Raw genomic sequence first — 14,926 nt, 5'->3', positions numbered from 1 at the left:
ACACTTGCTTTCAGAAACTAAATATATTTAATCATTTCATTAGATTTTGTAATATTAAATTAATCTATGAATGCCTACAAAATAGGATCCTTGCTCAGTGACATGATGGTACATCTCAAGGCTTCTGGCTGTGTGAGGAATTGTAGAGTTTTGTAAATCCTCATGTTGTTCTGGGATCATTTCAAACTCAAGTTGAAACCGCTTTTATAAAGAAATGAGTCATCGTGGATGATCTGGTGCCTTTCATTGAGTTTTATGATAATTTTATTGTATCATTGTTTGCATTCTTTGTGTTTTGTGCAGTGTCGGGTTCTGTATAATTGTATAAAGGCCCAACTCTGTTCTAATAGGAGTATGCTGTAGCATGGACCATAAGCCTAAGCTAGTCCAAACACTAAGCATGCCTTCACCTTGTCTGCATGTGCTGCTCAGACTCAAGCCTGAGTTGCATTGTGTGCCCAGCGACTATGCAAGTGACATATGAGCTCCTCTGGTCCGCATCACACTAATGCAACCTGACAGTATCTGCATCACATCATGATGCTGAGCCCAATGCAATTATTCCTTGGGATACATTCATATTCATAATCCAATTAGTTTTGACTCCAAGATAAGAGTTTTTTTTTCCTGATACAAATATGATTTATCCTGTTTGGGGGATTATAGCAGAGTCTAAATGTTTGGCCTATGAGGATTGAGCTGAGTAAAAATGGAGTGAGAATTGTTTATATTTTTTTTGTGGAAACAAGACGCTCAAGCGTGACTAAGCTGCGTTTGTAATGTTACACCCCCCACCTGCTACAGATAAGAACATGCACGCTGTACATGATGATACATGCATGCAGGGGTGCTCATGATGCACACTCAACCAAATCAGCAGGAATCATCTTCCAACACTCCCGCCACCCACCCACCCACACACACACACACACACACACACACACACACACACACACACACGCAACATCCAATTAATTAGTGTGAATGAGTGATGTGCCCTTGGCTCGGCTGTATGTCCGTCCGCCCTCAGCCTCTGTTTGCTTTTTGCTTTTTGTGGTTACTTAGTTTAGCTCGAACACATCACCGCACGCTTTGATCTGCCTCACAGCAGGACGCCACATCAATTTGAAAGTCAGCAAGCAAAACATCCATTAAACACAACAGCAACGTCCTGGATGCATGGGAAGAGGCAGGTTCTTGAAGCTTTTCTCTTAAGGAGATTCAGTGTTGGACAACAACAGAGAAAACATTCAAAAAATAGAGCAAACAGAGACATAAAACTCTAGTATTCTTGTGTTTTTAGCCTTTATACTGTGTCACCAAGGCAATGTAAATATCATGTGTGAGCTCTGTGTAATAATGTGGAATTACACTGCTTACTGTTTAGGCAGACAAAGTGATCTGACAAAAAGATTATGATGGAAAAATTAGTTTAGACATGCTGAAAGAGACATAAAGAAAACAAAAACAGATAAAAAAGGAGACAGACAAACCAACAAGTAGGCAGACTGGCTGACAAGAAACATCTAATAAATAAATAAATAATAATAAAGCAGAGACAGACAGACAGTGAGGGGAGCAAGTGGGTAGGGAGAAATCATAACCGGTCAATGGATCATAATGGGAATGTTTTACAGCCATATGTAGGTGGTCTTAATGATGTTTTGCTTATTGCAAGCACCGCTGATGCTTTGCTGGAATCTCCTGACTCGTCTAGATTGATCTCTTATTGCACTTGTGCGTGTCTGTGCTGTTTGCGCTCTGCAAAAAAAAAAAAAAAAAAAAAAAAAATGATGTCAGAGAGAGAGGATATTTAACTTAGCATCCCATTTTCTGTCCTGCTCTTAATTCCAACTGAGCACTGCAGATGGAGGAGAGCAGGAGAGGAGGGAGGGAAGGGAAGGGAGGGAGGGGGATAACTATACTCAACTCTCCTGTGCACCCCCCCCCCCCTCTCAGCTGATGTAATACTCTCAAACAATGGAGTATAATATAAATCGATAGGGGAGAGGAATATCAGTTCAATTCACCTCACTTTTCTTTTTTTCCTTCCTTCAGTTGTAGATCTATTTTTGCAAAGCATTTTATATTGGGGAAGGGAAAAAAACCGTCACGCACACATGCGCATATAGGCGGCCACACTGACGCATCATTTGTTGTATAGTCAACTGTTTTTTTTTTTTTTTGCTGGACTGAGGCATGCCTGTAGCGGATAATTGTTTTTACCGCATTCAACAGTGTTTTCAAAGCAAGGGGCGAAAGTCAGGACTGTAACAGTGGCGGCTTGTGGCGCAAATGGAGACAGATCCGCCTAAGTAATGCCGTTTATCCGTTAAGAATGGGGGTAATTTAAAGGCTCTGAACTGAGGTATCACGATCTTAATGTGACATCTCACCAGTGTTTTCGACGATGTCGACTTGGACACTTTTACCATGGAACTGCAAGCTTTAAGAATTTACAACAGGAGCCTCTTTTGGTGGCAGAAACCTCTTTTTTGCGCCTCTGGGGCGAAATAACCTACACATCGGCAGCTATAAAGTGTGAACATTTTTTTTTTAATCTCGCCTCTATGTGGATTGATTTTTTCCCTGCTCTCTCTTCTCAGCATTCCCTCAGTCAGTCGACGGATTTTTGCCATTACAGCTCAGTAGAGGGTGTCAGATCTTTCTTAGAGCACCGCGCTAGGATGAACACAGTCTCCGCGTTCCTCTTTTTGTGATCCCCGGATCGCCACAAAAAAAAAAAGAAAAAAAAAAGGAAAACGGCGCAAACGAGCGAGGCAAGACGCCGAAGGATGTGAGGGGGGATGCGGGTGTTTTGCAGCGGTGGGATCGCCTCTGAAGCTCCAGTGCAGGGTGTGAATTCAGCACCAGGGGAGAGGGAACAGCTCCCGACGCCGCAACACGCAGCACGACAGGGGGAGAAAAAGACACGGATTTGTTAATTTTTTTTTTGTTGTTGTTGCTGCTGCCAAGGTCAGTCTTAAACGAACTAAAAACAGAGCCAAAAGATGTGTTGGACTCTACTGCCGCTCGTTGTTTTTGATTTTCATCATAAACACGCGGAGGCTCTGAGGATTCAGTCGATGTGAAAGAGACGCTTATGTGGTCATTTTCCAACTGGAAGTCTGGACACAAGAGCAGGTTAGATGCAGCATGGATCTGTTATAAAAGACTGCCTTATCTTCTCCCAGACCTAAATGTCTATATCTGTATATTTTTTTCTTCTTATTGATGTAGACTGAATTCACTGCTCGTATGTCTTGAAACCGGGAATGAATTGTTCACGTTGAAAAATGCTGCTTTGGATTGTTCTGCTGAATGCGGCTCTTTGTGTTGCTAGTGGAAACGTTACAAGGGACGTTTGTAAGGAGCAGATATGCTCTTGCAACGAGATCGAGGGAGATCTGCACATAGACTGCGAAAAAAGGAGCTTCACCACTCTGCAGCATTTGACTGGCCCGAGCTCTCAGTTTTATCACTTGCTGTTGCACGGGAATTCTCTATCCAGGCTATTTCCCAACGAGTTCGCCAACTTTTACAATGCTGTGAGCCTGCATTTGGAAAACAATGGTTTGCACGACATTGTCCCCGGCGCCTTTCTGGGATTGCAGCTGGTGAAAAGGCTTCACATCAATAACAATAAGATAAGATCATTCAGGAAGAGTACATTTCTGGGGTTAGACGACTTGGAATATCTCCAAGCTGATTTTAATCTATTAAGGGATATTGACCCCGCCGTTTTCAGGGACCTAAATAAACTTGAAGTGTTAATACTTAACGACAACCTCATCAGTGCGCTACCTATAAACGTGTTTCAACATGTGCCCATTACGCATCTCGACCTGCGGGGAAACCGAATCAAAACGTTGCCTTATGAGGGGATCCTTGAACAAATACCGGGCATTGCGGAGGTTTTGTTGGAGGACAACCCGTGGGACTGTAACTGCGACCTGGTTTCTCTTAAGGAATGGCTGGAGAACATACCGCAGAACGCGCTTATTGGGAGCGTGATATGCGAGGCTCCCACCAGGCTGCAAGGGAGCGACTTGAACGAGACGTCAGAAGCGGATCTGTGCCCTTCACAGAGCGGCGGCGTGGACACCAGCTTGGTCGCCCCTCCCACCCAGGACGAGACCTCGGAGCCTGTGGCCCAGGCCCCGCGTCCCACGCCTTACAAGCCCAATGGGGACTCCAGTGGGCCCCCTACGCCTGGAGGCCACGGAGCCAAGAGTCGCTCCAAATCTCGTGAGAACTGGCAGCTGAAAACTAAGCCCACTCCAGTGTTGACAGGTGTGAACAGCGACAGAGAGCACAACGTGACGTGTCCCCAGCCGTGCAACTGCAAGCTGGTCGGCTCCAGACAAGGGCTGGGGGTCAACTGTGAGGGCAAAAAGATCGAGAGTTTGTCTAACCTTAAACCTAAGCCCTTGACCGCTCACGAATTGAACATGAGAGATAACAACATACACGCAGTCAAAAAGAACCAGCTGCTTGGCTACTCCAGCCTCAACCTGCTTGATCTGGGTGGGAACAACATCAAGGTGATTGACAACAGCACTTTCCAAAACCAGAGCGAGCTGAGGTGGCTGTATATGGATAAGAACTACCTGGATACCCTGATAGCAGAGATGTTTGTGGGCCTTGTGAATCTGGAATATCTCAGTTTGGAATACAACGACATCCAGCTGATAGTGGCAGGTGCATTCAGCCCCATGCCAAATCTGAGGGTTCTGTTCCTCAACAACAACTTGCTGAAATCTTTGCCCGTGGATGCTTTCCTTGGGATTTCTTTATCCAAAATTAGTCTGCATAATAATTATTTCCCCTATCTCCCCGTGGCTGGCGTGTTAGACCAGCTCAATTCAATCATACAGATCGATTTGCACGGGAATCCGTGGGATTGCTCGTGCAACATCGTGCCCTTCAAACAGTGGACGGAGAAACTCGGGGCTGATGCGATAGTGAGTGATCTCAAGTGCGAGTCCCCAGAAGAGTTCTGGAAACGAGATTTCCGCTACGTCCGGAACGACCTCATGTGCCCCAAACTCTATGACAGAATCTCCCCCACCTCCCTGTCCAAAAACAGCACTTTCACCCTGGACTCGGGGACGCGCTCGAACTCTTATTTGGAGCCGAACAGGGTCTCCATCTCGGTGCTCGTCCCCGGGTTGCTGCTGGTGTTTGTCACGTCCGCTTTCACTGTTGTAGGAATGCTTGTCTTTATTTTGCGGAATCGAAAGAGATCAAAGCGGAGGGAGGGGAACTCTTCTGCGTCGGAGATCAATTCCTTACAGACAGTGTGTGACTCGTCTTATTGGCACAGCGGGCCTTATCACGCAGACGGGGGCGCGCACCGGGGTTTCGACTGCAGCACGCACCTCTCCACGACAAACGATGCGTAAAAGGGACTCTGCTATAGCCTAGTTCAATAAGCCTAAACCAGACTGGATTACAAACAGTCACACAGACAGACTGACGTTCACAAAATGACTAAACAGCAAGATTCATCCGCTTTTGTTCGTCATAGGCGAACACAGACTTGTTTATGTCTTGTTTTACTCCAGTTGAACCAAGTAAGTCAGTCTGCTGCACAGGCCCCACTCTGTAATATATGTATATGCCAAGCCCCCCCTGGCTAAAACCCCTCCCTCCCTCCTCCTCCCAGTTCTGCTATTTGCCGCAATCGGACTACGGATCTGTATGAGACAGAAAGAGGGAGAAAAAGAGCGAGGGAGAGGGCGTGTGTGTGAGTGGGAGAGCAAGACAGAGGACCCGGGGAATGGTGCACGAACGCATGAATGTAAATGTAAATACTCGGACCGATGTATCATAATCTGCATGATGATATTTCGCATGGTTTCAACACACACACACGACGGCGAGGAACCATAACCACCATAACCAACAAAGAAGCAAAACTCGACCCTTTTCATGTTATATCAATATGACGACTATATATAGATATTAAGAATTATATATGACTATTACAAAGTGCCATTTCTCTATTTTTTGTGAACCTGCAGTTAGGATTTGTATTTGTTGTTTTAAACTTGTTTGGAGAAAAGAGAAAAAAAAAAATCAATAACGGATAATGATGACTATCGGAAAGGAGTGATGGAAGTGAAGCTGTCAGTGCATGTTATTTTCTGTTCGTTATCATTTGATTGTCGATAAATATTGGGGTTATTTATACCGTACTAGATGGTGCAGATTAAATCCACGTCTGCGCAGTCATCATCTCCTTTATGAATGTAAACTGTGTTATTTTATGGTGTGCCAATTGTTGACTTTCAGATATTCAGACATGCAGATGAGCATGACCAATTAACGTCACTCAGATGCTTATGCTGCAAAGTTAATGTAGCTAAAATAACAGTTCCGTGGTTTTGTGTGTCAATGAATATAGCCTGCTTTGGGTGAGAGGAAGAAACTTAAAAAAAAAAAAAAAAAAAAAAAAAAAAAAACAAGTCATTTAAATGGGGGGTTTATACCATCATATTTTTTCAAAAACTGAGCAAAGAAGTGTTTTCAATTGAGCTATGTAGGTATAATTCGATCTATGTAAACAGCGCAGGTAGACTGATATAGAATAAAATGCTTTTTTAAATGTCAGAAAAAGAGTATTCCTCCACAAAAAAGCTTATGGCTATGATTCACTTTCATCATATTGTGAGCTTTTGTAAAGCCATCTAATCTTGTCCAAATAAGAGAACTGAAACTCACTGTATTTACTACAAAATGTGCTTGAAACAGGCTGTCCTATGGGAGTGTGATTCTTGCTTTCTAACAAACGGGGGGAGCCACGTTATATGGCAAGAACTCAGCATGTGGCCAGATCTTAAGAGATACAGGAGGTGTCTTCTACACTGGGGAGGAAAGGGCGCACATACACACACACACACAGAAACACATACATGGAGGTAATTAGATAATGCAAGATGCCTTTTTCAATTCAGCATTTTGAACTTGAGATACTCTTCTTGGGAGGGGGGGTCGCATGGTTATCGTGGGCTCATGAAAACAATGCCATGACTGAACACCTGTTTTGCAGAGGTGCCGGGTCTGCTGCTCAGCCTATACTGCTTTAACATGAGGAACAAACGCGGATTTGACAAATAAATAAAAATAAATAAATTAAAAAGTTGGGGCATACTTCCCGTACTCCAAAATTTCTTAATTCTTCTCTGCAGTGTCTGAAACAGATGCACAGAATGTGCAATTTGCATTTTTTTTTTAATTTTTATGTTTTAATAAGATGTAAAATTCCAGTGCTGATGACTCATTTTGACATTGCCAACTGATTTTCGTTCAAAAACCCCACTTTAAGATGCCTAATTTAGACACGCTTCCAGCAAAATTCGGCTGAATCCTACCTAAGATGCCATGGCAATGATGAGAGTGTACAGAGTTGATGTGAGATGGGCTTACACCCCCTAACTCCCCCTCCTCCTCCCCGCTAGTAGGCCGGCAGTATCTCCCCTAGTATGCAGACTAGCGCTGTCCATGGTGCTGAATCACCTCCCCCGCTTTATGTTTGCCTGCCCCTTTGCGTCCCAATGTGCGCTGGTGAGCTTGCAGGCCCGTGTGCACACGCGCACAGGCATGCAGCTACGCACGTGCGCGTTTGTGTGTGGACAAATGAGAGAGAGAGCAATTGCGTGACCATTTGCATGTATGTTTATACACCCTTACTTTCCCTATTGTCACCTCCTCCTCCTCCTCCTCCTCTTCCCAGATATGTGACCATGCGCCGGCTTGACCTTGGGGACTAACATCTCAGCAGATCTGTGACAAACACTCATCATCACCTCCCTCCATTTCTGTCCAGTCATCTTGCTTCCTCCTCAACTCCCTGTTCCCTGCTCTTCTGTCCAATCACGGTGGGGGGAGGGGGGTGGGTTTGGGGTAATTATGTGTCTCTTCTGTGGAGTATTACTGTGCCACAGCCCACTGATGATTTGTCATAATTTTCAAACGCTGTGTTTCAAAGTTACATTTATATGCTTTGCGATATTTGACCTGCTTCTATTTTGTTAAATAAAGTGTGGTTGAGGTTGAGTAAAAAACAATGTTTGGTTTTAGGTATTTTCATTGGATTTGATTGAGTTCTGGTTGGGGAGCTACAGTATAATGACACATGTGACCAGTTTGATTCATCTCCTGTTCATGTTGTTTTGCATATTTTATATCCTGAAGGGTTTACAGAAAGTTATTTGAAATATGATGCCTTCTGTCTTCCTTCATCAATATGGGAAAATGCTCCAAATATGGTAAACAGAGTGCAGATTTCTACATTGAACAACATTATCATACATCCCTATTTTACTTCTTTTTTTAAAAAAATCCAAAATCCAAAATGCTGATGTCCGAGAATCCCAAATATCTTATATTTATGATTGATGTATAAATGCATGGGTCAAAATTCAGAAATCTCTAGTGGTTTATCCCTACTGTGGCATAAATACATGGACTCCTGCTACATTTTATAGAAAAATGCAAATGCCACACGTGCAGCAGAGTGGTATACAGTTTATTATATAATTTAATATATCTGGAAAACATGCCTCTGTTTGAATCCATTAGAGACTGTTTTCTGTCAGGTGTTCTTGTGGTGTAGTCCTGTGTGACTCAGTGCACAACTATTCATTAATGCAATGGATAATAGCTGTTGGAAACACAGCGGAGTGAAGTAGCCTCTGTTACACGCTGGGCACACAGCACTACAACACTGTTGTGGCCCAGCAGGTCTGCCGTAGTTCGTGTGATCTTCCCCCCGAGGAGCTGGCAGTTGATGCAACACTTCCAGCAGGGAAAACATCATCCACACACCTCATAACACTCAGCTTTGGTGTAAATCTCAATGGTCTCGCTTTGGTTTAAGTCCGGGCCATTTAATTTTGAGGGCATGGAGAATAGTTTGTGTTTGTGTTCTGTATTTGGAAGCTGTGCTTTTTTTTTTGCTTCAGGGTAACTTCTCAGGAAAAGAAAAGTATACCTGTGGCTGGTTTAGCTGGTTACTCATCAGTTGGAATTCCCTTTTCAGCTTCAACACCCACAACTAACATCATCTCTGCTTTCTGTGCTACCTCGGGCTCTTCTGCATTGTTTTTTGTTTTGCACTGTTTTGCTGAAACACAAAAGGTAACCTTATTCTTCCGAGGGAATAGCTTTGATATCTGTCCCAAGCAGGTAGCATTTGAAACAAATTGTGCTGCAGGAAAAATCATATTGGAAATGATAATGTCATTCAAGTCACCTTGTTTGTCTTGTCTGGGATTCATGCAGAGTTACAAATGACAGCATGATGATGGAAAAAAATCAATCAAAAAAGAAAAAATAACCCTGAAACACCAGTCCTCCCCTTTCATTTTGTGCTAAAGTGTCGGCGGCTAGCTTTTATCTGACTCCCAGTGCTCAGACTCAGTGTGTCTGCTCTTGTTTAGCTTTTGTAAATTCCCAGAATGATTTAAAGCTTGGGTATTAGCCTTTGATGTTAGCTTTGATGAAAGTCCCATGTGTTGCACTGAAGAGTTGCCAGTAGTCCTGCACTTCCAAACTCTACAGCCACTGCAGGCCTCGCCACTGGTATTAGCCCGTGGGGTTGTGTAGTAGTGATTATCTGGCATTATCCCCGGGGATTTCTTGGTGTTACTCCCAGATATTATTATTAGCCCATCCACCGCAAAGCACTTAGCCTATAAGTCTTAAGTGGTTGGGTTTTATTAGCCGTTATGTTCCTTGTGAGGTGCAATAGTTATGAAATACCCTCCGTTCTTTAATGTTGTGCTTGGAATCAGTGCCAGTGATTGAGTTTGGTATTAGCTTGAATGCAGTGGAGCAGAGGTATCAGAAGTGTTATACATGGAAGTGAACACAGCAGTGTGACAAGCAGGAATTAGCTTGTGTAAACATTGTGCTTCTTAATATACCTTTCAGTATGCATATCCTAAAAACACGTCCCAAATATAATTACATCGACAAAAGCTAAGTCTTCAGAGGGTAAAATGTGTTGGTGTTGAGTGAAATTTTGCCTGAAGCTGTACTCAGTGTATTCTTTCAATACAATCACTGTAAGTCATTTTCAAAGTGGCTAATCAGTCTTGTTTTGTTTGTATATTTGGCTTTGTGACAGCTAAACTAGAGCTGGGGTAGGGCGGAGCTTTAGATCACAGCCTGACTGCACCAAAACAAAAATATATGCAATAACTCAAGTCAAAAAAGTTGCATACTTTTGAAGCTGTATGTGATATGCTCTGGGAGTTCGGAGAGGAAGAGAAAATCAATCAAAACACAAGTAGTTCAAATATTTCAAACCTTACTCATATTACCATGTCCGCCAGACAGACTATAGAGCAAACATCCTGAGTAATTAAAAGGATTCCAACTAATAATTGACCCAGATCTGGTGTCAACCCACTGTGCACGGGCCTACGTCAAACCACCAAGCGGGGTCTTTAATCAAGATGAGTGAATGGCCTACCGAGTGTTTCCTCCAGCCCTAAGTAATCCTCTTCTTCCAGCCCCCACTTATCGATTATCTCATTGATTTGATTTAGCAGCCACACACGCGCCCATCCCTCACTGGCATTTCAGGCATTATGTGGCTCTACCTGATCTGATTACACAGCTCAGATGGGAGCAACAACCACAATACAAAATGGAGTTTGTTTGCAGTCATAAAGCAAGGATGTATAAGATTTGTTCAGGGGGGGAAAGGAGCTGCGTCAGACTTCCCAACAACTTCATCACTTCAGCACATCTCGTCCTTCACATATAAGTGGGTGGATGCTAGTCCACACATACTCTACAGCTTTACACCCAGGCTATAAGAATTTTTAATTTCCTGGAGCACTCTTGGTCTCAACCCAAGGAAATCTGCCCTCATTGCTTTTTACAATTATCTGGTCAGTCAGAGAACAGCTTATAACTGGGCCGAGGGGAGTTTGGCCTATTGAGCACTCAGTAAGAGCCTCTCCAAGTCCGGACACATTGTATATCGCTGCCATATTTATAGATCTAGGGCTCTCCACTCTTTTTTAGGGAAATGATATTAAGGTGCTGTTGTCGGTGTGCAATGATGTTCGAGGTCAAGCATTGGTCTGTGGATTAGAGGGCTTGTACACGTGCTGATACTTCAACTAATTGTTCACCGACAGGTTGATTATATATAAAAAAATAAATGTAAATAAATAAGAAGCTCAAGGACAATCTGTCTGGCTTGCTCCTCTTCTAATTCGTATGTATGAGGACTTGTTCCATGAGAACCTCAGTGTTTCAGGTTATGAAATGTTGTTCCTATTGTTGTTATGTGAGCTGTCACGCATGATAACAGTACAAATGCTTTATTTAGTGTTGTTAATTCTAAGGATGGCAGTTTGGCAGTGACCAAGTCAGACCAGGACTCGCTCCTTTACAAAGGTGAATACCTTTGTGATCTGTGAGATATATAATGCAATATGAGAGATCAATGCCCTTGTTCGTATACTAACATCAAAAACCAGACTTCATCCTTGATACTGGCTTTACTTCAACAGTCTTACTGGCTCACAGAGCCTACTGCTATGTGTGTTAAGTAGCAAAGTCTTTTCCTCCCCATTTAATTCTTTCTCTTTTCTTCTGACCTTATTAAAAAGGCAATATGTAGAAAAGTATTTAAGTGGTAACCATTTCCTTTGCCACAAACTGGGCTCATACATTTAAAGAAAGTTGTTATATGGATTATGTTAATTTTTGCTAAAAAGTCTTTCTCAGACAAAGAAAGGTCTGCGTCACTTTGTACGCAGGTTTAGTTCTTAAACATAGTGATAGCAGCAAACTCTTATAAAAACTTCAACAGAAATTCAAATAGACTTATTTGACATTTGGGAGGGTGTAGTGCTGCCACTGCATATAAAAGCGCAGATGATGTTTGGCACTGGAAACTTTTTTAAGGGATGTTAATGAAACAGGTCGGTAGGCAGGAGTATGTGCCAAAAGAAAAGGTGATATTTACTGACAAAAATATTAATGAAACAGAGGCAAAAATGAACAATGGAAAATTCAACAAAAACAACTTTAAGCCAAACTGAAGCCAAAAAAAACCCCCAATAAACTCTGCCACCTCACAGCAAGTTGACACCTGCTCTCTTCCCTTCTCCACAACTGACCAGTGACTGGCCTTTTCAGCCTCATCTAACTGGAACGTACCATCCACTCAGGTTAATGTAGGGTGAGCTAGACTGATAAAAAGCTTTCAAAGCATATTGAACATTGACGTAGAATTTCTCTGTTACTGCTGACAATCACAATTTTCTATTGGCACACATGCACACAACCAAAAGTGCACCAAATTATACAGAATATCATTTACTACAGAACAGTTTTATCCTTCCTATCTCAACTTGACAGAGCCTAATGACTCACTGCTGAGTGCAGCTAATGATGCACACCTGTTGTCACTATCACTGATTAGGCCAACAATTTGCCCTACCGTCACGAAACTCACAAAAATGAAATATCACAGCAGGTCTGAAGCCCTTCAATAAAATACATTGTGAAATACAAAACCTGTATTCTGTTACCTGTGAATTATGACTGATAAATTAACAGACGAATTGGGCTGAAATTAGTGAATGAATACACAAAACACTACTAATGTTGTGAAAAGAGAGAAGAGTAACCTTTTCACGGAGACATAGTACTGTGTAAAAGTCCCATCAACACCAATCAAAGACATAGAACATATGAAAATCCATTGTATTTAACCAGCTAATATCACTGAGACCCCAAAAAGAAGTAAAGCATCATTTTCTTTAGTGGACTTCTGAAACATGTCTTCAGTTCAAAAGGTAAATGGAGTATCAAGGTCATAAAACTAAATGTTAAGTATGTTTTTACATGTAGAAGCAGAGTAGGGGTTTCTGGAACATCTTCCAAGTTACATGGAGAATGGAAAAAAGTTTAAAGGGGTCAAAACTTCAGCAACACTGGTAGTTTAAACAATAACTTTATTGTTAGACCAACACGTTTCGAAACACATTACAAACAACATTTAAAAAGGTAGCTGTTTAAAAGTTTAGATAGGTAAAATGCAGTGAAAATATGTTAGAATATACTCTCAAAAACACAGAAATCTGTTCATATTTTGTGCCATATTTGGTCAGTTTGGCTGAAAGTATTGGGGGCCATGACAGCAACAAGACTTCATCAATACCCAACCATAATATGGGCATTTTGCAGAAATGGACATGAAGCTAAATCTCCTTCACTGTGATTTCCAAAATTTATGTTATGTTCATGTTAGTTTCATACAAGTGCACATAACCGTTCCCTTTTTGAAATGATTTAAAATTTCATGAATTGCAAAGTAGCGCAATTACACTCGACAGAAACGTTGGATCCTGTGTTGCCGAGCGGTGTCATTTCAAGGACGCTTTGCCTTATTTTAATGAGTCATTTGTTTTTCAAAAGGAGTATAATGAAGTGTTTTGGAATACCCATTCAGACATGCTAATTACAGTGTGCCTGATTAATCTTACCAGTCACCTAAATGCATCATTTCCAAAATTAGATACTGTACTCTTCACTTTTCCACTACCATTATAGGCAGACAGATGGCAGGCTTTGATATGTCAATGTACAGTGTATACATTACCTGACATATGTTGACCAGTGTCCATATGTGCACAAAAAAGCACATATGGGCTTGCAAACTGGCAGTGGCGTAGTGAGACTTGTCCTCTAGGTGGGGCTACAGCCCGAGGTAGTTCTGTGTATTTTGGCCGTGAGCATGAGTCGTACTGTGTAGCAGAGAGCCAGCTGCTGGTGGCTAGCAGCTAGGCTAGTGGCTTATACAAGTTTAAATAAGTATCTTTTGGTGGCCACTTAGCATTTGTTTTCACTTTACAGTTATTAGCACAGTACCACAATGATCTGTGTACATTTTCCTTTCAGGGGGTAAATGTTATCTAATAAGGAAGCAGCAGAATTGGGCAGAAAATTGCCCAATCTGGTAACATTTCTTGGGCATCAAATTTTCCACCTCAGATCCAGTTATTTTTGGCGTGTGGTGACATCCAATCAGGTGCCACCAGGAAAAGCAGAACATATAACACATACCGCCGTCGGGTGGAGAAAGGTACAGACAAAGATTGTAGGCAGCGCTCTTCCATTAGTCATCGCATGTTTCTGTAATTATGTATGATTTATGTGAGAGAAACACAACAATAACAAACGATTTTTCATGAAAATGTGCATTTCACAATTGGAATTGCAGGAGAAGCGGCACCCTAGCACTCTTAATGTACCACTCGCCCCTACAGACTGTTCTATAAGAGATGCACACATACACTGATACACTCAAATAGGTGGTACAGTAGTTTGCGATGCATATTCATTTCAAAGAATTTTCATTTCAGCCTGAGATGACATTTAGTGACAGCTATATGTGAAGGTTTTAGAGTAGTGAAAGAAACCATCAAGCAAGCTTTCTTTGCATCTAAACGGTGCTTAGAAACCAGATAGTGAATGAATTCTTTTATTCAAGGTAGATTTTTCCGCATGAAAACACAAGCTGAATGGCACAAAGATACCATGGAAAGAGGTCGTCCTTATTCCTTTTTTTCATTCACTACATCGTTTCCACCTCCTTCTACTCACTCCAGGCCATTTAGATGGATATGTTTTGATTTTTCACTCCTTTGTCACTCTTTGATGACTGGCAAATCGATAGGCTCTTGAAGACAGGGTTGGGGGAGGAATTGACTTCCTTTACACCCACTCTATTTAGCCTGACAGCTCGCAACAAACACATCATCATGCCCATCAACAACAACAATAGCAGTCCAAAAAAAAAAAAAAAAAAACTAGCAAAAATAATAAATAAAACTACTGCTGACATCAGTTACTAAGCGTTTCCGTGGATTATCTGTGCATCAGACAAATT

At 42.0% G+C, this 14,926-nt stretch overlaps 1 protein-coding gene across 1 annotated transcript; it reads left to right on the top strand.

Moving 5' to 3' along the window:
• The first annotated feature begins 3,179 nt into the window (after positions 1–3,179).
• On the top strand, positions 3,180–5,948 carry LOC121892224 (SLIT and NTRK-like protein 1). The gene has a single exon (XM_042405124.1). The coding sequence runs from the start codon at positions 3,297–3,299 to the stop codon at positions 5,403–5,405; it is 2,109 nt and encodes a 702-aa protein (XP_042261058.1). The 5' UTR covers positions 3,180–3,296; the 3' UTR covers positions 5,406–5,948.
• The last annotated feature ends 8,978 nt before the right edge of the window (positions 5,949–14,926 follow it).

The sequence above is a fragment of the Thunnus maccoyii genome, chromosome 24 (assembly GCF_910596095.1).
Source record: "Thunnus maccoyii chromosome 24, fThuMac1.1, whole genome shotgun sequence".
Taxonomy (NCBI): Eukaryota; Metazoa; Chordata; class Actinopteri; order Scombriformes; family Scombridae; genus Thunnus; species Thunnus maccoyii.
This window is presented reverse-complemented; position numbering and strand designations above follow the sequence as displayed.

What these genes read in the sequence shown, in the direction of transcription:
- LOC121892224 (XM_042405124.1), top strand. Translation starts at nt 3,297, where the DNA reads ATGCTGCTTTGGATTGTTCTGCTGAATGCGGCTCTTTGTGTTGCTAGT.